Consider the following 19,371-nt stretch of genomic DNA (forward strand, 5'->3'; position numbering starts at 1 on the left):
GAGGTTTGCTGAAATCCCCAGGTAGGCTGCTAAACTATGCAAGGGGTGAGCTGCTATTGCTACGCAGACTTGGATATTGAACTTTTTCCATCTCCTGTGCTCGCTTTGAAGCAGGATGGATTGTTGCTGTTGTTAAATGAAGGCATTTTTTGCTTCCCAGTTCCCTTTCAGCTTGTCCAAGTGCAGAGGCACGTGCCTGCGCTCAGGTTTGCTCTCATTAAAATAAAATGTTTTTGCAAGTAGTGAATAGCTGAACTGTGGCTGCCTTGCTGGATTTGAGGCAGATGTTTTGGATACCTTGTAAACAGGTAGAGAGCATTTGTAGCATTAAAAGCGTGTTTGGTTTTTTTTTCCTAATCTTGTGTTTTCCTTGTTTGTCACATAATAAATGTCATCAGTTACGACAAAATTGCTGCATCTCTAGGAAATGTTCTCTGGCACATGGTGATCTCTGGTGACCGATCTCAGCTCTCATTTTGGGTGTGGGAAGAACGAGTGCGCTTGGCTTTGGAAGACAACAGGAAAAAGATGATTTTAGTTAATATCTCTTAATCGGTAAGAGATTTAAGAGCTGTGTTTTGTGCGTCAGCGGCCTGGTGTGAAGTTCCAGGCCGAAGCGGGGCCCCAAGATGCGCTGCTGGAGCCGTTTCTTATCCCTGTCAAGAAAAGCGTGCTGCAGTTACTGTGTCAGGGGGGAAATAGGCCAGGATTTCGCCCAGGGAACGTGAATTTCCAGCTGATCGGCTGCCCCTGGGCCGGCTTCCATGGGCCTTTCAACCTTTAGCAGCGGGCCCTGAGAGAAACGGCCCGGGGCCAGCGAGGCTGCGGCGGCACCAGGCTGCGGCCCGGGCCGGCTGCGGGCCGCCCTAATGAGAGGCGTTAATGAGAGGAACGGCTCCGTGCCTTAATTACGGCCCTGTCAGGGGGCGGGCCCGGCCACGGTGCCCCCGCCGGCCGCCCCGCGGCGCTGTGGTGCGGGGCCGCTCCGCCGCCCGCCGCCTGCACGGAAGCGGCGGGGCCGGGCCCACGCGTGCCCGCGGCCCTTCCCCGGGCGGTGTGGCGCTGTGTGGGGTTCCTCCCCGTGCCCACGCCGCCCGCGCTGCCTCTGGGGCTGGCTCCCGTGTTTTTTACCCCCCACCCCACGCAGCGCTCGCCCTGTGGGCGGCCATGGAGCAAGCGCTGAGGGCCCTCCGCCGGGGGGCCGCCAGGCTGGCGCCCGCTGCCCGGCTCGGGGCGGGGGGGCACGGCCCCACGCGGGACAGGCGGCCCCCGTGGCCCTGCCGGCTGGTGGGTGGTGGGCAAGGGCCTTCCCCAGGCGCTCAGCTTCCAGCTGCGGCCCTGCGAGGGGTGGCTGAGGCAGGGGGCGACGCCTGCGGCTCCCCACGGACACGCGTGGGTCCGGACCCCCAGAGCCGGCCGGGGTCTAAAGCTTGCGAGAGGGGACCCAGGGGGGCTGCGGCAGCAGGGCAGGGGGGCCGGGGCTGGCTGGGGAGCGATTTCCCAAAGCCCAGGAGGAGGCTGGAAGGGAAGCCGCTGCCCATCGAGAGGACGAGAGGCTCGGAGATCCTGTTCGGCATCGCGCCCTGTGCCCTGGCCCTCTCGCAGTCGAGAAGGGACCCGTTCAGGTTGTTCCTCAAGGAGAGCGCCGGCTCTCAGCGGCTCGTCATGAGCGAGTTTGTCCTTCAGGCCTCAGCCCGGGGGGTGCCTGTGCACCGCGTCGGGAGGAGAGAGCTGGATGCGCTGTGCAGGGGTCGGGTCCACCAGGGGGTTTGTTTAGAGGCCACCCCTCTCCGCTTCAAGAGTTTGGAGGAAGCTGAGAAGCCCGATTTGGGGGATGAAGAGAGCCCGAACCGACAGCTGGTTTGGCTGGTGCTGGAGCAGATCCAGGATCCCATGAACCTGGGCGCGCTGTTGCGCTCTGCCTACTTCTTGGGGGTGGACAGAGTGGTGACCAGCCAGAGGAACAGGTACGGGCTTGGTTGTCTGCTTCTTCGGTGCTTGGGTTTTCTCTTTCTTTTCCTGCTGGATCCCGAAGAGCTTTCAAGCCTGCATTGCTCAGCAGCTTCTTTAGAGGGCTTTCTAAGACTGAGCTTGAGAAGTGGATTTGGGCAGTTACTGCTCTGCGTTGCGCTCTGCAGGGAGGCTCCGGGATGTCGTGTTCCAGGCTGGTAGAGAACCTCCCTGGGTACCTCTTTTAAAAAACCAATTTTGTGTTTTAATTGTCCAGCCGTGCACAGAACTGCTGCAACTTATCTCTTGGGTTAATTTTTGAGCCCTCCTATTCTCTATAGGAAAATACATCCGTATAGCGAACGAGATCTTTTGCAGGCTAGATGGAATTGCCTGCTGCACAGGCAAGAGAAGGAAATACAGAAGCAAAAATCCTCCTGGTTTTCCTCTTTTGCTATCATATGAAACTTTTCCTTTCTTTTTTTCCCTTGCAGCTGCCCCTTGACTCCGACAGTGAGCAAAGCTAGCTCTGGAGCTATGGAAGTCTTTGACGTCTACAGCACAGATGATCTCCGGAGCTTTTTGAAGGTAGAATGATCCACGTTTTTTTTTCCTTCCAGTATTTTAGCGTAGCATATATACGGGAAACCTCAAATATTGCATGTGCCGAACAGAAAGGAGGTACAGAAAGAGGACTCAAATATTTGCAGCGTTCTGTTCTCCTGCTCTGCGTTCCTGTTCGCTGCCGGTGGTCTGTGCTGTAGGACCTCTCTGATGGCTGTGCACCCGCAGTCTGGTTGTGTCGGGTCGGGTGGGATGGCTGCTCTGTGTTGTGGGTCCTTTCCGGAGGATGGTGCTGGCAGGGTAGCAGCAGGTCTGTCCTGCGACTCGGTAAGATGGGGTCTGTCTCCCTGTCTGTCCGTGGGGACCAGGGCTGGGGCTGCTGCCTGCAGCAGGTCTTTCCCAGTGCACACAGAGGCAGTGTCCCAGAGCCTGGCACACGATGGCAGCATTGGGCAGCCTTTAGAGCAGGGGAGCAAGGAGAAATCAGGGCTGGATGTGAGCTGCTGGAAAGCTTTTTATTTTTTTTTGCCTGTACCTATGCTGCGAGGTGAAATAAGGGCCTTTGCAGAATGCAAAAGGGGAATGCACATGCGAAAATGTGATTTGAGCTGAAACAAACACAGGAGAGTTGCCTTGAATTGGCAGTGTGAGTCCATCCCTGTTACAGCGCCGCACAACTGCCCTGACTTCTTGTGGAGGTGCCCTGTGCCCTGGCCGGGCTGGGAACCAGCTGAATGCTGCCCTGCATGCCTGCATGTGGCTGGGTGAGTCTGGCCAGGGAGCGAGGAGCCGCAGGCTCACCTCTGCCTTCCCCTGTTTGCGTGGGATGCCCCAGATCGGTGCAGCGGTGGGGCTGGAGGGTCCAGCAAGGTGTGGGAGGGCAGAAGCTTTGGATCCGTAGAGGGACAGAGGCACCTGGTCTGCACTCTTGGGGTAGCTGTGTGCCTCTGTCCCTTTGAGGAGGAGCTTGTCAGGTTCCACGCAGGGGTAAGCCTGGACTCTTCCCACTTGGTGCTAGAAAACCGGTGTTCAGCTGTACAGGAGGTGTGTGGCAGTCGGAGCTCTAGAGGATGATGAAATGAAAGGCGCATAAAGTACATTGATATTTAATTGAAACAGCTGGAAGAATCACTTTGTTACTGTAAAGCCTGAATTATTAACATTTGGAGCCATTGCAGCAGTTCATTTAATTGGACCCAGATTCACCGGCCTCACCCTTGGCATTGCCTGGCTGGTGTAAATTTGATAGAACTTAATGTAAAAAGCGCCAGCTTCACAGGAAATGAAGCTGGCAAGAAGCAGCAGCTCTTTTATTGTTAAAATGGATTTCTAAGACAAATAATTAAGGTTCTTTTGACTAGGGTGAGGGAGGGAAGGCTGGTTCTCTGCTTATGCGAAGCACTGAGTGTTGAGTGCCCTGCTTTTTATATGAGCTGATTTTTGGCATCCAGGTTGAAAAACGTGTAGTTGTGTTTGAAAACGTTTCTGGGGGCTTCTGATGGCTGAGGCTGCGCTTGAGAACTTGTGCCACATTGCTCTGTTCATTAGCATTATGCTGATTTGTTTAACGCTACTCTTCCTGTATGCTTTTCTGCCAAAAACCCTCCTAGAGCTGTTGTACTGGCAGAAAAGGCTTTTCAGCTGCTTTTTGTTTGCTTGATAAACTGGAACAAACAACAGAAGGAAAATAACCTGGTTTTGGTTTGTTTTGCTCATTTTCTTCATTCAGGGTTCATGTCCTGGTACTAGTAGGACTTTGGTGGTAAAAATTCAAGGGATGTCAAAAGGCCAGTCAGCTTAACTGGAAGTCCGAAACATTTATATGGTTATGTACATATCTTACTTTCTTTTTAAGCTTGAAAAGTTGCTGTTGTTTTTAACATGTATTTCCTTTCCTGTTCTCAGGCTAAAGCTGCAGAAGGCTGGGAAGTTGTGGGAACGGTGAGCAAGCCTGAAGAGGTGGAAAATGTTCCTGTCATCAGTTGCTTGGAATTTCGGTGGAATAAACCCACTATCATAGTAATAGGTATTGTCAATTGGCAGAGCTTTGGGCTTGGTGGAAGTGCGTGTGTGAGGAGCTGATCAGGGTAGCATTTCATCCCCTAAGCTAGTTTCAGGTCTGTTACATCCTGTTCCGCTTTGGTCTGGAAAAGAAAAGCTGAGCAAGAAGCATCAGCATGATCTGTGGGCAAATAAAACAGAGGCCAAGAAGAAGGGGGGGGCCTGGAAGTTTCCCAGTAGGAACTGTAAAGAACAAAACAGTTTGTGCAGATGAACAGGGAGTTTAATAACTGCAGAGGGACTACGTGGCAGTTCTCAGTAGCAGGACAGGACTGGGTCAGTGCAACCACAGCACGTTGTTTTGCATTGCGTTCTGCGGTGCCGTTGGTCCTGTTGTGGGGTCCTGGACCTGGATTTTCCGTGTTGGTGAACCTCAGGCCTGGGTGAGAGAGACCTGGGAGGTACATTTCTGCTTTTGCTGTTCTGAGGCTGCGATGGTGAGCCGTCCTGTGTCTTTGCTCTGTCGTGATTTCTCTTTAAAGGGCAGGAACATGTCTCTGTGCTCAGGTCTGGAGATGAGGAGATGATGTTGGGGATGGTCTGAACAAAAGGCCGGGCTTTGTGGCAGAGACCACCGCCGAGATCAGTCTGTGGCTGCTTTTGTATGCCTGTGAGAAGGCAGGAACTGCTGGCCACTGCAGCGCAGGTAGGAAGGGTGGGTTTAACCTCCTCCCTGCCCGACCTGTGTGCTGTGAAACTTGCAAAGGGTGCTGTCTTTTGTAGGCAGAGTTTGGGTTGTGTAGCCTGCCAGAAGGTGAAGAGAAGGGGAGTGATGACCCTGTGGCAGCCAGAGAGAGGAATTCACCCAGGAGTGCTGCTCTAGGCACCCTTGTGTGGCCATCCCTTGGTCCCCGCTTTGTGTCTGTCACCTGGCACGAAGCTGGTTTGAGCTTTTACACTTGGAAGTGGTGTCGTGCTGGCGACGAGCCATCAAGGGGCTGTAATCCTGCCCCGTGCTGCGGTTTTCTTGGCTCAGAAGACATTCCTTTAATTAAAATGTTTATTGAACTCCTAGAAATACTGACAAGACAATGCAGCAAATCTGGCATCTCTACAAGATGTGTGAAGCTATATTATAAAGGGGATGGGGAGGCTGGCAGCGATGCTGATGGACCACGAAGAAATGCATCCCAGAAACAGCGGCAACACCAAGAGAAAGGAAGGGGGTGAAAGTGGCAGTGGTGTCATTACCTTGAATTATGAGAGATTTCTCCAGGAAAAAGTCCAAATATCCTTTTGTCAAGGGAGATTGGAGGCTGATGGGTAGATGCATAAGGAGAGCTCCCAGACCTTGCAGCAGTAATGATTTCAACTCTCTGCTGAGCACTAACTCTTCACTGAAAAGAAAATTGAACATTACAGTTGTCTGATGCTGGGGCTGTTTGAAGAAACATCCTAGATCTGAATATGTAGCGTACCTGCAGCCACAAATAGAGAGCAGCAAAGATATATTAGAATGGTAGCGAGCATTGCATAGATTGTCTTGTAAGTTAAGCATTTGCAGACTTGAATTCACCCCCCTGGCATCGTCGCTGGCTTGGAAGAGAATGGTTTGGACAGCCCAGGTTAGTGTTGTCTGCGCTAGAGTCGTTGCCTGAGGTGGCTGGGGAGCTGGGTGCCCTTCGGACTGGAAGCCTTGTGTGAACGGGGACAGGTTGGGAGCACTTAGGTGTCCAGGGAAGAAGAGTTGCTGGGTAGTTTGTTCTTCTTACGCATCCAGTCTTCAGCTTGGGTTTTAAGGCTGTTCGTGGAACTGCTGGTTTTATCAAGCTGCTCGTCGCGCACCTTCCTCAGCACAGCCCCTTCTGCCTGCCCTTGGGCATCCTGCGCCAAAAACTGCGGTTGCTACCCTGGCGTGAATTGCAGGAGGGGCAGGGAAACTCCTGTCGTTTCAGCCAAGCTCAGAGGCTTTCATGCGCTGTGGTGCAAAGTGTGTTGTGTGGCTTGGAGGAGCGGGAGCGTTAGGAGCGTGAGTCTGATCCCATACGGCAAGTCGGAGTGTGAAGGCGAGGGTTGGTGCATTATCATTGCAGGCTCCTTTGAGCACCAGACCAAATCCTGGGCAGTACTGCAGTACTACATGGGGACAAGCATTACCGAATAATTAAGAGGGACAATGCCAGGTGGACTGTCACTGGGAGACAAAACTATGAGATCGAAGCCAAAGGTCTGAAGTGGGAAGCGTTTTGTTCACCAGTATAAACTAGGGTTCTGTCTGATTTAGTCGATGCTCCCTCCCCCGTGTCGCAGTCTGTGCAAGTCTTTTTGCACTGAATTTATAGGTCCTAATTATTTTAAGCAGCTAGAGCCATAAAAAGCTTTATAAAAGCTGGAAGCAAAATTGCTGCCTTTATTAGGAATCGTAAGGCCCTTATCAGGGAGAGGAGGGGATTGCTCCAGGAACTGTGGCACCTCTGCTAATAGCTGCTGTCCCAGTTGGAGAGCCCCGTGAGAATGTGATTTTGAGAGGCTCAGGAGACAAATAGTGCTGTAAGATCTAAAACTTTCCTGTGTTGAATCAGGCAGAAGTAGGTTAATGTATATATTTTTATTTCCTTGGAGCATCCCTAGAGAGCCACAGCCTAGTGATGAAGGCAGGTCAGGCTGTGGGAGCCCTGGCTTTGGTCCCCTGTGTCACCCAGGCCACCCAGGTTGCCTCGGATCCCTCGGCCGTGCCTTGGCTGCTCTGCTGGCTTAAAGCAGCAAGAAAAGAACGGGTAGGATGGGATTTTGTTTTTCTGAAGGTTCCTTCACCCCAGTGAAAGGGTGCTCTTGCTTATTTTATATGGGAAGGTGATGCCAGGTGCATTACCAAATGCATGCTTTTCCTTACACAGAGTGCATCTTGCCTGTTAGATCAGCCAGCAAAGCGTGAGACTGGGCCTCAGCGTCCAGTCTGTGACGTGGCAATAACGGCACTCCCTGTGTCGTGCCGGAGGAGGTCTCACAGATAAATACGTAGAGGACCGGGCACGGGACCTGCTGGGGAAGAGCCGTAAGCAGACACCAAGGGAGGAACTTTGTGGCAACTCAGCCCAGCAAGGAGCTCATTTGCCTTATGGAGGAGCGAGTCTCCAGTGGCAGGGACAGTGCCTAAAGCATCTGTGATGCTGTTAAACCTCAGATGAGTGGAGGTGAGCTGAGCGAGGCCGTGGTGTCAGCGCTGCTCGCACACGTAGTGTGCAGAAGCCCCTGCGGGCAGCGTGTGCCCTGTGGTGCCGCCCTGGGTGAGTCTGGGGTTCAGCTGGGCCCCGGGGTCTGGCTGTCGAAGGGGAATGTTTGGCATCCAGCATGCTGAGCCTGGTTTGTTAGAGGGCGAGCACGTCTTTGAAATGAGCCAGGTATGCCTGCAGCCGTGGAGCTGTCTGTGTAGCTCTAAATAATGAATGTGGAAGAAGTCTTTGGGGAGCTGAGCGGGCTGGGAGGTCTGTGGTCTTCTGCATTTTCACTTGTCTGCACATAGGATTGTTTAAAGCCTCTCCCTTTCCATTTCCCTTTGTGACAGTGTGAGTCAAACAACTACTAATGACCTGGGATAGATTTCAACTCTGTTTCACCAGTGTATCAGCCCAAACATATCAGGGCTGTTGGATGGTTTAACAACTAATCAATTGAAGCCTCTGGTTAAACTGTCTGCATTCACAAGTTGCACCCAGCTGGTGGTACTCTGTGCTGAAAAGGCTGAGCCTGTCACTGTCGATAGGGACGTGGGATTTGCTGTGCCACAGCAGGCCGGTGGCCTTGTCTGCTTCGTGCCTCTGGCAGCAGCCCGTGTGCGTGGGCAGCTGCCCGCTGGCACGGTGGGTGCTCGCGTGGGGGGTCCTTGCGCTCGAGCTGCAAGTCTCTGTGATTCACTGGGTGTGCAGGGGTGTTGTGAGGGTACTGAGAACACTGCAGGTACTGGAGAGCAGGTCCAGGGAGGTTGGAGGGGGCCAGGAAGGGGTGGCAGGGACGGTGCCCGTCTCACCTCTGGTATTTCTTGGCCGTTGCTCGGTGGGAGTTGATGAGGTTATTGAGTGGTGAGAGAGCATTAGCAAGACCTGTACTCGTGACAGGGAAGAAGGAACGTGGCAGCGGCTGTGAGCTGACCTGAGCAGTGTCTGTGTTCTGCAGGTAATGAAGGCGACGGACTTTCCCTGGAGACGCAGCTCTTGTGCCATCGGATGCTGGCCATTCCCCCTGGCAGAGCGCTTCACCCAGGGATCGAGTCGCTGAACGTCTCTGTGGCTACTGGTAAAAATACTTCAAATGCACAAGGGCAGCAGGCCAAATTGCTGTATTTAAAAATCTCAAATATCTAGGCTCTCAGAATGATTTTCTTTTCTTAAAATATTATTTTTTTTACTTTCCTACAGGTATTCTCCTGCACTCCATCTGCAGCCAAAAGCTGAGGCAGTGACTGATTTTTCCTGTGGCACGTGGTGGAGGTCATCCAGCCTGGACCTTTGGCGGAGGGAAGCCGCTTGGCGTTTCATGGCTGCTTTCTGTCAGAGAGGATGTGGAACTGCTCTTTCCAGGCTTTTCACCATCTCTACAACGTACAGGGAGAGCCCCGTTGGCCCGACCTGTATTTTGGCTGATGCACAATACCACCAGAGCCCTGGCTCAGTGCTGGAGTCAGATGCCTTCGTGCAGTAGGTAACACCTCCCACCCTCAGGGGAAAGGTTGTCAGGAAGGGGAGACAAAGCTAGGTTTTAAAAGCAGACAGCCAAATCCTTCATTTTTTGCAATAAAATAGCCAGTGTTGGCTGCGAGTCTTGCTTGTTGCAAGGGGACTTACATTGCTCAGGGTGCGGTGAGGATTTTGGGCTGCAGCTTCGAGCCAGTTCTTGGTTGGCACCCCCCCCTTAGCTGCCAGGAGGGTGCTGACGACAAACAGGTTTGGTTTTGGACTACTCGATAGCAATTTATTCACGAGGCAGTTTCCCTGTTACGTATTGCTGCTTGAACGTCTGAAGTACAGCGTGTTGTATTTGATTGTAACAAGTCTGTGGCCGCGCCAAGGATGGACATGACCTGTTCGAAAGAGCTGTAGTGGGGAAAAATGTAGCCCATTGAAATAAAGCCTCTGTAAAGATTTCTTGGAGACTCGAATCAATCCTTTTTGTGTCATACATAAACCCTGGGTGTGATTAGTGGAACGGGGCGCTTCCTTCAGGTGGGAACGGGGTTCAGGAGCTTGTTCTCTTCATTTGGGGAATTTTTCTTTCCACGGTGGGCCTGATCCAGCTGGACGCTGAGCTGCCCCAGCACCACAGTCCCCACTGATGGCATCGTGGGTTCGGGGAGAGTGGTGTCGGTGGTTTCATTTGCAAATATCCTGGTTGAAAACCAGGCTGGCTAAATTATTGAGAACCAAATGAATGTTATCGCTTAGCACCTTAATTATTTTATTTAGCTACTGTGGCCCTTTGCATAGGATTCCTCATTAACACTTAATTTACAGTGCCCTTTAGGGATAATTTCAAACAATTCAGCTTAGTCTCCCCCCTCCCCCCTTCCAAATGAACAAGTAAATCACTCAGAGTGACTAATTAGGACTTTCCTTTGAGCTAAATGAAGTCTGTAAACCGGTCTGTGGATGTGGGGGTTTTTCAGCTGTGTCCCTGGGAGAGGCTGGCTGGCCTTGCCGAGGGCACTGGCTGCGGTGGTGGCTGCAGGGCTGGGACAGGACAAGGGCTGGGACAGGAGACGTCGCTCTGCTGCTGCAGCAGCTCTGGGGACTTCCCTGGCCTAGGAGAAACGCGGAGCATCGCCCAGCCAGGGGCTGGCCTGCAGGTAGGATCCTGCTCAGCTTCGCGCTGAAACCTTCTGCCGTTCAGGGGTGTCGAGCGCTCGCTTCTGTCGCTGCAGCTGGAGAGGGTGCCTGGTGCGTGGCTGCACATATCCGGAGCTGTGGCTGCCCCTTCGGCCTCTCCTGTGCAAAAGGACAGAAGCCAAAGTCCCCAAAAAATGCCTGCTGCAGTGCGAGCCGCGCTTCGGTGCCTGAGTCTGAAAGTGTTCACCGAACAGCAGCAAAACATCTGATGGACTGCTGCCGGGCAGGTGTGTAGCGCTTGCTTTATGGGCTGAATGTATCTTTTTTTTTTTTTTTTTTTTAAATGCTGAAATGAAAAGGCAAGGGGCCTGCGAGGCTGCTGGCAAGCCTTCCCCGCTGGCGCTGACCATGCAGCCGTGTCTGCCCCAGCAGAGGGTGCCCGTGGCTTAGATTTGCTCATTTTTCGCAAGACGGGTTCAGCACTTGGGGCTAGCTGAGTCCTTCCTTCTGAGCAGCAGGGATGGGGATAAAGCCTTCACTCTATTCTTAATCTATAGATAAGTATCTATAGATTTTATTTTTCTGATTTCATACAAACTGCAGTTTCTCCATTTAAAAAAAAATAATAATTTCTTTATGCAGTACTTTAATGAGGCACTTCATTAAGTTTGCTTGGGTTTGGGAAAGCCGTGCACCCTCAGACCACGCGTAGCCATGCCGGTTTACTCCCCTAATGAGGAGGCAGGTGAGTAACGATGGAGCAGGTACTTTTCTGAACCCAAAAAACTTCGAGACCTTGATGTCCATGCTGGCTCCGTCAGTGGGGCGAGCGTGGGGACATTGCCAGGAGCCCTGGGTCAGGGGCCTGGCCGGGTCTCTCCGTCCCCCTGCACTGTGATCGGTTTTCCTCTGGGAGCAGTTTCCAGAGGTCTGCCCGGTCCTGTTTTAAACGTGCCAACGAGTGGCTTTTTGCATTCCCAGGCCTCGCAGGCAGGATGGATCAGAATCCCTGCAGTCGCTCCTCTGGTGGCTCAGCATCCATTGCTGCAGTGGCAGCGACTCCCCCCAAATTGCCCCGTGCAGCCGCCGGCTGCGCAGCACCTTGCTGGGGCTCTGGAGCGTCAGGCCGGGCTTACCGGGGGCTGTGTGAGGTTTGCATTTTAACAGGCTGTGGTGCTTTATGGTTATTTTTAACAGGAGTTTGTCTGCCAGCACCGTTGGCACATCAAGGGAGTGCGCTGGGGGACGCGTTACATCTGCTGCTGGTGCAGGGGAAGGGAAATTGGGATCTGAGTGCACAAATAGGGCTGGGGCTCAGACTTCGTGCCTGACTGCTGCTCCATGGGCGTCATTGCGAGTGCAGTAAATCCCACCCTGGACATCTCCGCCGTTCACTGTAGTGCATTCAGCACGTCTCCCTCAGCATTAACTTTTGGCCCTGCTTTGCGTCGCTGGTGCCCAGCTCACGGACGTGGGCTCGGCTTCTGGCACAGCCGACACCTCTCCCCCTGCCTGCGCCGCATCCTGCTGCGGACCCAGCACGCCTGAGGCCTCGCACTGCCGGGAGGAGCACGGGGACCTCTGCAGAGTGGCACCTTTTGAGATGGAGCTTTCTGCTGCGTGATTTGCCCCCGATCTAATAAATGCGATCCATTAATTGGATCATTGCCTGCTTCTCCAGTTAATTTCCTGGATATTTTTAAACGTTAAAATGTAGTTTTTATAGTCTTTCATTATTTTTAGCCTTAAGCTCGACCATAATCGTCCCTGTAATGTAACTGTAAAAAAACTCCCGGCTTTATATCATAAAGGAGGACATTAATTGTCATTTTTTGTGTACATCAGCAAGATCAAAACATGCTTCCTGATTACTTCTGTTTGTACATAGAGTCTCTTTGATATTTAGATATGAATAAAGTGTGTGTGTGTAATTTGAAAGTCAATTCTTCCCTCCCTGCTGCTTGTCATGGATTCCTCTCAGAAGCATATTTACCAAATTGATTTTAAAATTTAGTAATTGCCCTTCCAAAATGATTTCTCAATAATCAAAGTGTCTCTAAGCACAGTGGCAAAATATTTGTCCTTGCTAGCTCAGAAGATGCGCTCTGCGCCTGTCTTAATCTCAGACCAGGCGAGCACAAATCTTTTCATCCCCCAAAATCAACTCGAGGGAGAACAGGCTTGGAGAAGCTCAGCTAATGCCCCAAATTTAGGTTTTGTGCTCAGATTATTAATATGACAAAAACCAAATCATTCCATAAAATCCTCAACTGGCTCCTAACGAGGCTTCTTGAGAGGGGCTGGCAGTGTTTTTGGGCAGAGAACCGCTATTTTCTCTGTGCCATGATCGGCGCCGTGCCATGGCCGGGGCTGCCCCGTGCTCGTGCCCGGTGCTTGCGCCGCCTCGGATCGAATGAGATCGATTTGGCTGCTCCAGGGCTTCTCGTTCTCATTTGCAGCTGCTTTCAAGAAAGTTGTGGGTTTGTTATTTTTTTAAAGCAGCTCTGGCACCATCCCTTTTATTCTTCAGCCCTGTGCCCACCCGACGAGCGCGGGTCTCTGCCAGCATTAATTGTCCCATTTTTCTGCACCAGCTTTATAACGAGGCTGTGCTGAAAGTCGGGCGCGAGGGCTCAGCCTGGGCACGCGGCCCCTCCGGGTGCGGCGGGGAATCCTCCAGCCGCGCCGCAGCGATGATCGGAGTTTGTAAATGTAATCAACCTTGAGGTCTTGTTACTTCCACAGGTGCAATTAACATTACCATCTGCTAATCCGTGATTAACGATGTTTACAAATATGCTACAACATGTTAAAATGTGCCTGCGCTCTTTTTTTTTTTTTTTTAATTTTTTTTTTCCCCTCACCCTGTTTTGGCGCGAGAGCTGTGCCGGCGGCAGAGGCGCGGCGAGGGCTCCCGGCGGAGGGCTCGCCGTGCTCCACCACCAGCTCGCAGACATTTTGCTTTCATTACTTAAAAGTGCTGTTAAACTCCAAACCAGCTGTAGGAATGACAGGTTCAAATCAGGAGGTCAGTACTGCTAAATGGGATTTAATTGCACGGGGGTTGAGGTACAAACTGATGAATCTGAATAATAAAACTTTGTTGGAGGCGACATATGGCACAGTTTAAAGTAAATTTTTATTGATCGTCCCACAACTGATGTGTTAATGGGATGGCAGTCTTTGCGTTGGGTTGGAGATTGATGTGGAGTTTTAATAACGTCATCCAGGAATATTGTGGATTCTAATAGGAGAGTTTTATAATTTTTTTTTTTTTAAAAAGAGTGTTTTCTATTAACTGCCTCTTTCTTTTTGACACGGAGAGGAATACATTATATCTCTACTGTATGTCCTCCAGATCTAGGTTACATGTAATTGCTCCGTAATTGGTAGAACCATGTAAAAGCCATGGTATTTGCCAGTCAACCCTCCTAAGTTACCATGAAATTGAAGTGTGATATTTATTCCCTATAAAACTTGCGACCCAAATATTGTGTATGATGAGGCTTGGTTTACTGCAGCGGCGTTTTTGCAGGGGCTGTGCCGTGCGTGATGCGTGCACGTCTGGGGCTGTGCGCCTGTATTATCGTGACTGCGGGGTGTTGGGTTTGGTTTTTTTTTTGAATAGGAGCTGGAGGAGTTATTTTGCTTTGAGGGAAGATGCTTTAACCTCACTTGGGCTTCAGCCTTAGGGTGATTGAAGTTATCTTGTGGTCCAATTAAAACTGCTGGAGGTTTTGGGGGTAGCTGAAGAAATTCTTCTTGTGTTTTCAGTGGGCTGGGGGAATAATTATGCTTACCCGTCTTTCCTGAAGCCTCTGGAGATAAAATGTTTGTCCGGGTATTGGGATCCTCAGGTGGGAGATGCTCTGCAGGTACACAAGGTTCTCGTTAGCACTAAAATAGTGGTGACCGGCTTCAGCCCCGAAACGGATGTCACTGCCGAACACGGGTACCTAAATTTAGAGATAAAAGATGTGCATTGCGTGCTCGTTGCAGCTGGATGCTATTTGTGTTTAATTGCATCTCCCAGCGCATCATGCTGTTACGAAGTTGTTTGTGCTGAATGCATTTCGTATGTGCAAGCAGGCACGCCAAAACGATGCTGACCAGGCCACTGGGAATGCCGCTGGAGCCCGTGGCAGCATCCCTCGTGGGCTGTGTCCGTGGGGTGCTCGCGATCCGGCTGCTGGAGGCTGGGAGGTTTTTGCCCAGTCGGTGCAGAATGGACGGGTGGATGCAGTGAGGGCTCAGATGTGCTCGCTGCACGCCTTTAGCTATGCACACAAGTAATTGGCTTGCTTATGATCAATAGTTTGATATATTTAAAAATGTAACAATGTGCTCTGGCTTGATGCAAAGTTAAACCTGCCAATTTTATTTATTTATTTATTTATTTTCTGGCCTGTTTTAGAAGCTGCAAAATCAGCAGTGTTTCTCCTGCACTCCGTAAGTGTTAGCTCAGCTCTTTTCCCTGGAGATCTGAGGACCGGACCCTGCAGTTCCCAACGATGCTGAGCTCTGTCCCGGGTCCTGCCCCAAGACCGGTGGGTTTTGGTTGCGTGGTGGAAGAGAGGAGGTGGCGGTGTCTGCCGGCGCCTTCGCAGCTTTGCCAGCCCTCATTAGCACCTTCCGGCGCAGCGCAGCTTGTTCAAACCATATCACAAGTCTTTTGCTTGAGATTGCATCTGTGCCTAATATGCATTTTTATATAAACAAGGGTACTAAATGGCCTTTCAGTTCCCTCTGTAATGTCTTTTTTAATGGAAGGTCCTGAATTAAGAACATATATATATGACTCTAAGAATTTTCTAAGTGATATTGAAAAGCTATTGTAAGGTAGGATTCCTTCTTGCAAAATTATTTTAATGAGGTTCCAGTTTATTTTCTGGCTATATTTTACTTATTTAATCCTCCAGAGGGGTTTTTCAGAGGCAGCATCTCATTTTCAATGCAACTATTCTTAACATTAGGAAAAACTACCTTTCTGAAATGCATGAAGGGGGGAAAAAAAAAAAAAAAAGAACCAGAGGAAGATGTACGAGATAAGAATAAACTTGAAAAGCTTTGAGGTGGTTTATGGCTTCTCTTGAAAGAATAACAGTTCATGTATTTTTGTTATGGTGTGGTTTAATGATGCTTGCAGAAAAAAGATAAGGTAGAAATGGAAATATAAAATTAAACCAGCAAAGTGAATGTGATTATTTTAGTTACTAGTATTACCTGGGGAAAACGCTCTCGGGGTTTTTTTATCTAGACTAAATATTTGCTTTTCTAAAAGGGAAAGCCCTCTGCAGCCTCAGCCCCGGGCTGTCAGGTGAAATACTCCCATGGCCCAACAGCTGCGGGAGGACAGGGACATCCCTGTCGTCACCTGGTGCCTCTGGCCGCCTGTGTCCGTAGGTGCCCCCGCAGCAATGCTCAGGGATCTGAGCACCACCGCTGTATTCGCTGCCCTTTGGACGCAGCCCTGCTTCCAGGGGTGCCCGTCAGCATCCGGACCAGGACGCTGGGCCTGGCAGTGACTGGTTCTGGTCCCGGGGCTGTGCTAGGTGCCACAACGGGGAGGGAGGTGGCCCCGGGAGGGGCTCAGCACCAGCAGCATGGGTGCTGCCGCGTCACCGCGGGCAGAGGGGAAGGCACGGGGACATCCTCTGTGCCTGCCCCGCAGGATGCTCCTTCACCAAACCTGGGCACAGCTGGCCTGTAGGCAGCATGGACCTGTCCCACCTCACCCCATCCCACCCCAGGGTGCAGACCTGGGAGAGGATTTGTCACGTCCCCGCTCAAGCCAGGCGCGCCAGGCAGGGCCGCGGCCGTCTCGCTGCAGCCACTGTGCGCGGAGCCCAGGCCTGGGTTGCGAGAGGTAAGCTGGCGGATGGACCGAGCCTGCCGTGTGGCCTTGAGCTTCACTGGGTAGTTCATTTTTCAATTTCTTTCATGGGTCTGGAATGGCAAAGAGTTTGTTTATAATTAAAGTACTTGAAGATTTATACTTTAATTCGAATAGCTGAAAAGAAGCAGTTTCTGTGTAGGTTTCTTCACTATCAGAATCTAAAACAGATTATTATGTAAATTTTTTCGATCCTAAATTCATTATAATATTCAATTTCAGGAAATGCTCTTGACCATCTGCTGCTGCTCTAAGAAATGAGTCTTGGAGATTGTTTACTACCAGAAATATTGTAGGTATTTAGGATAGATCACAGCGCAGTGTGAGGGCACGGGGCTTATTCCTGCAGCCCGCTTACATAAATCCCTGCCATGGGTGCCACGGGCCCAGCGAGTTGGAAAGCGAAGCCGGAGCCGTGATGTCCCCTCTGCAAACCTCCGGGGGTGCCAGGAGGGGCAGGAAGAGTTTGGGGGGGATTTGGGGAACGCTGGGTGCCAGGCGGGCAGTGAGGGCCCTGTCCGCAGGCCTCGGCCTTGCCTTTGGGCTCTTCCTCAGCGTGTGCATGGGGTGGGAGCCCACAGCGCCCACCCGGCTTTAATCTGCTTCTTCCAAGCGTGTTTTATTACTGAAGCAGGTGTGTGTTATTGCCGTCAGGTGCCGTGGGGTGAGGTGCAGATGCAGATGTGCTGCAGGACGGGCCTGCATCCCAAGGCGCTGCTCCTCCCCAGGCCTGGCACCTGCTTTAGCTGCTGTTATCGACCATCTGCAAGACAATAAAAGATTTTTCTGACCACCCCCCTGCTTGCTCCCACATGTTTGAGTTTGGCTTGGCATTAAACGTGGTTTCTGTTCATTCTCCCCCACCAACATGTGCCAGCCCTGCTCCCAGCCCCACGGCTGCGCCGATTGATCGATGGGGCCGGTGCTGGGGGCACGGCGGGGGCACCCCGGGGGCCGAGCATCCCCCGAGCATCCTCCCCGCATGGGGACGGCGCCACGCGGCGAATTGTCATTAATATCGAATTATGTACAGGGCTTGCAAAGAGGAGCTGCTAATAAAGTAGCACAGCCTTCAGAAAGGCCACTCGTGTCTGGCTGCGCGTGCACAGAGGAATGTGGGAGTGCTGAGGGATGCCTGCGAGCAGTGACGACGGCAGCAAGAACATTGTAGGGGGGCAGGCACTTTGTAGGAGCGGACACCACAGGCCCACAGCACTGCTCCTGGGGGTTGCCCATGCAGCAACAGCAGACCAGTTCCTGAAGTTTTCTTTTCTTTCTTTTTTTTTTTGTTTTGTTTTGGCAAACCCAGTTCTGTTGTGATGCCTGTGGGCCCTGCAGGCAGCGGATAGAGGTGGTGATATCAGCTTGGATTTATAGGACGGGCACTGGCAGCCCTTGGACAAAGGGCTGCTCTGCCCTGCCCATGGGTTTTGGGGCTCCCTGCTGCAGCGGGGCTGGGCTGAGCCCCCCCCCCCCCCCCAGCCCCATGGGTGCTCTCTCATCCCACACATGCCCCCGCATCCCTCAGTGATTCCCCACCCCGCGTTTCGGCGAGCGTCGGGGCAGCCTTTGTGTGTGTGCCCAGCAGATGTGAGCACACCCGAGTTCGATTGCTGCGACCGCCTGGGGAATATTGCTAACTAATTATAGAAAACAGAAGATGCACTCCCCTCCTCTTGCATTTTTTTTTTTGATAAACATTGTCTCCTCTCAACAGCTGAGTGTTTAATTAGTGTTGATTGCCGTTCGCGTGTTCAATAACTGCTCATCAGGCGGGGGTGTCCGCTGATGCAGCGTGGCCTGGAGCGTGGAGGAGCGGAGGGTGCTGCTAATTAGGGATGCCTTTTATTTGGGTAAGTCATGTGGACAGCAGCCCAGCTTTTAGGTTAAGTTTCAAGGTTAAAGGGTAAAGGGGAGCGTTAAAAAAAAAAAAAAAAAAGCCCCTCATTTGTGAGGACAGGGAGCTCTGCTGGCACTGCCACCGCCAGCCGGGCCCCTGCTGGCACCCACCTGGCCCTCGCGAGGTGCCATCCCTGTACGTATCCACACACACACGTATATAATGCACATGAGCTGGGCACGTGTGCGGCTGCATCTGTGCTCCCAGCAGAGCCCGGCCCTTCAGGCGTTCCCCTCCTGCATCCCTACAGCCCGTGCCTGTTTCCCTAAGCTATGCCCCAACACATGCTGCTGTAAGGGCTGCAGTGCCTATCTGTGGGCAGGTTTCAGGGATAAAAAAACAGCTTTTCCACGTGCTCTCAGGCCACCCAGCTGTGTGGGAACACTGCAGTTTACAATCACTGTGGGTTTTTTTGGATGTGAGGACAGTGGGCGGGAAGCAGCCACTTGGGCTCTGCCTTTGCCTGGAGGCTCTGGGACTGTGAGTGTGCGGCCGTGGCATGGCCAGCGTTCCAGCACCGACTGCCAAACGCGATGCAAAGCTCACCCCGTTTAGATGAGGAGAAATAAAACCTCGAACGAGCACAACTGTGTTTATAAAGGCACACAGTGATGCCGCTGGGAGACGGGGTTGAGTTGATATGAGTGGGTTCATTTCTCTTTCCAGGGATGTGCACCCGCACCAAGCTTGCCCTGATGGCCAGAGCAGGACTAAAACACCCGGGGAGAGCACAGGAGCATCCCCTGCCGCGGGGACACGGGCTGGGGACATGGCCAGAGCTGCGAGTGGCAGGGCTCACGCTGGGTGCCCCCAGCCATGCCCGGCACGTCCCGCTTTGCTGCACGTCCCCTCCCGCTGCGGGCAGGACAGGGGGAGCAGCTCAAACAGCAAATGAGCAAATGCCCGTCTCCTCCCAGCATGCTTCCCCGTTATTTATTTATATGTTTATTTGCTGTGCTGCCTGACAGCGGTGATGGAGCTGTCATGCTTTGGTGGCCACCGGCTCGTGATCCGGCACCTGTTCTCCGTGCTTTAATCTCTCCTCGCCGCTCACACAGAGTCTATACATAACCCCCAGCCAAACAAAACGTGAAGAAAAATCAAATCTAATTACATGCCATTGATTTCCCTCCAAATTTGCTTCTAATACACTTTTTGACTACTCCTTGATTATTATTTTTTATTTTTTTTCCCCACTTTTCCCTTCTCCTCTCCTACCCCTCCTCTCATTTGGCGGCAGCCTC

General features: G+C 52.0%; 1 protein-coding gene and 1 long non-coding RNA gene across 2 annotated transcripts; both read left to right on the top strand.

Annotated features, from left to right (window-relative positions):
- The first annotated feature begins 975 nt into the window (after nucleotides 1–975).
- On the top strand, nucleotides 976–9,656 carry MRM1 (mitochondrial rRNA methyltransferase 1). Its single transcript, XM_013198085.3, has 5 exons — nucleotides 976–1,967; nucleotides 2,445–2,538; nucleotides 4,420–4,540; nucleotides 8,689–8,808; nucleotides 8,931–9,656. Exons 1-5 carry the CDS (start codon nucleotides 1,168–1,170, stop codon nucleotides 8,972–8,974), a joined length of 1,179 nt encoding a protein of 392 aa, XP_013053539.3. The 5' UTR covers nucleotides 976–1,167; the 3' UTR covers nucleotides 8,975–9,656.
- Nucleotides 9,657–10,631: 975 nt separating this feature from the next.
- Nucleotides 10,632–17,341, top strand: LOC136786612 (uncharacterized). The gene is made up of 4 exons (XR_010825773.1): nucleotides 10,632–11,079; nucleotides 11,532–16,200; nucleotides 16,450–16,519; nucleotides 16,882–17,341. It is a non-coding gene; the product is annotated as an uncharacterized lncRNA (long non-coding RNA).
- The last annotated feature ends 2,030 nt before the right edge of the window (nucleotides 17,342–19,371 follow it).

The sequence above is a fragment of the Anser cygnoides genome, chromosome 18 (assembly GCF_040182565.1).
Source record: "Anser cygnoides isolate HZ-2024a breed goose chromosome 18, Taihu_goose_T2T_genome, whole genome shotgun sequence".
Lineage (NCBI taxonomy): Eukaryota > Metazoa > Chordata > Aves > Anseriformes > Anatidae > Anser > Anser cygnoides.

Bases quoted from the DNA above. Each gene is read 5' to 3' on its own strand.
- MRM1 (XM_013198085.3), top strand. From the start codon at position 1,168: ATGGAGCAAGCGCTGAGGGCCCTCCGCCGGGGGGCCGCCAGGCTGGCG. The intron at 1,968-2,444 runs GTACGGGCTTGG...TTTCCCTTGCAG, and splicing joins GTGACCAGCCAGAGGAACAG to CTGCCCCTTGACTCCGACAG. The intron at 8,809-8,930 runs GTAAAAATACTT...ACTTTCCTACAG, and splicing joins GAACGTCTCTGTGGCTACTG to GTATTCTCCTGCACTCCATC.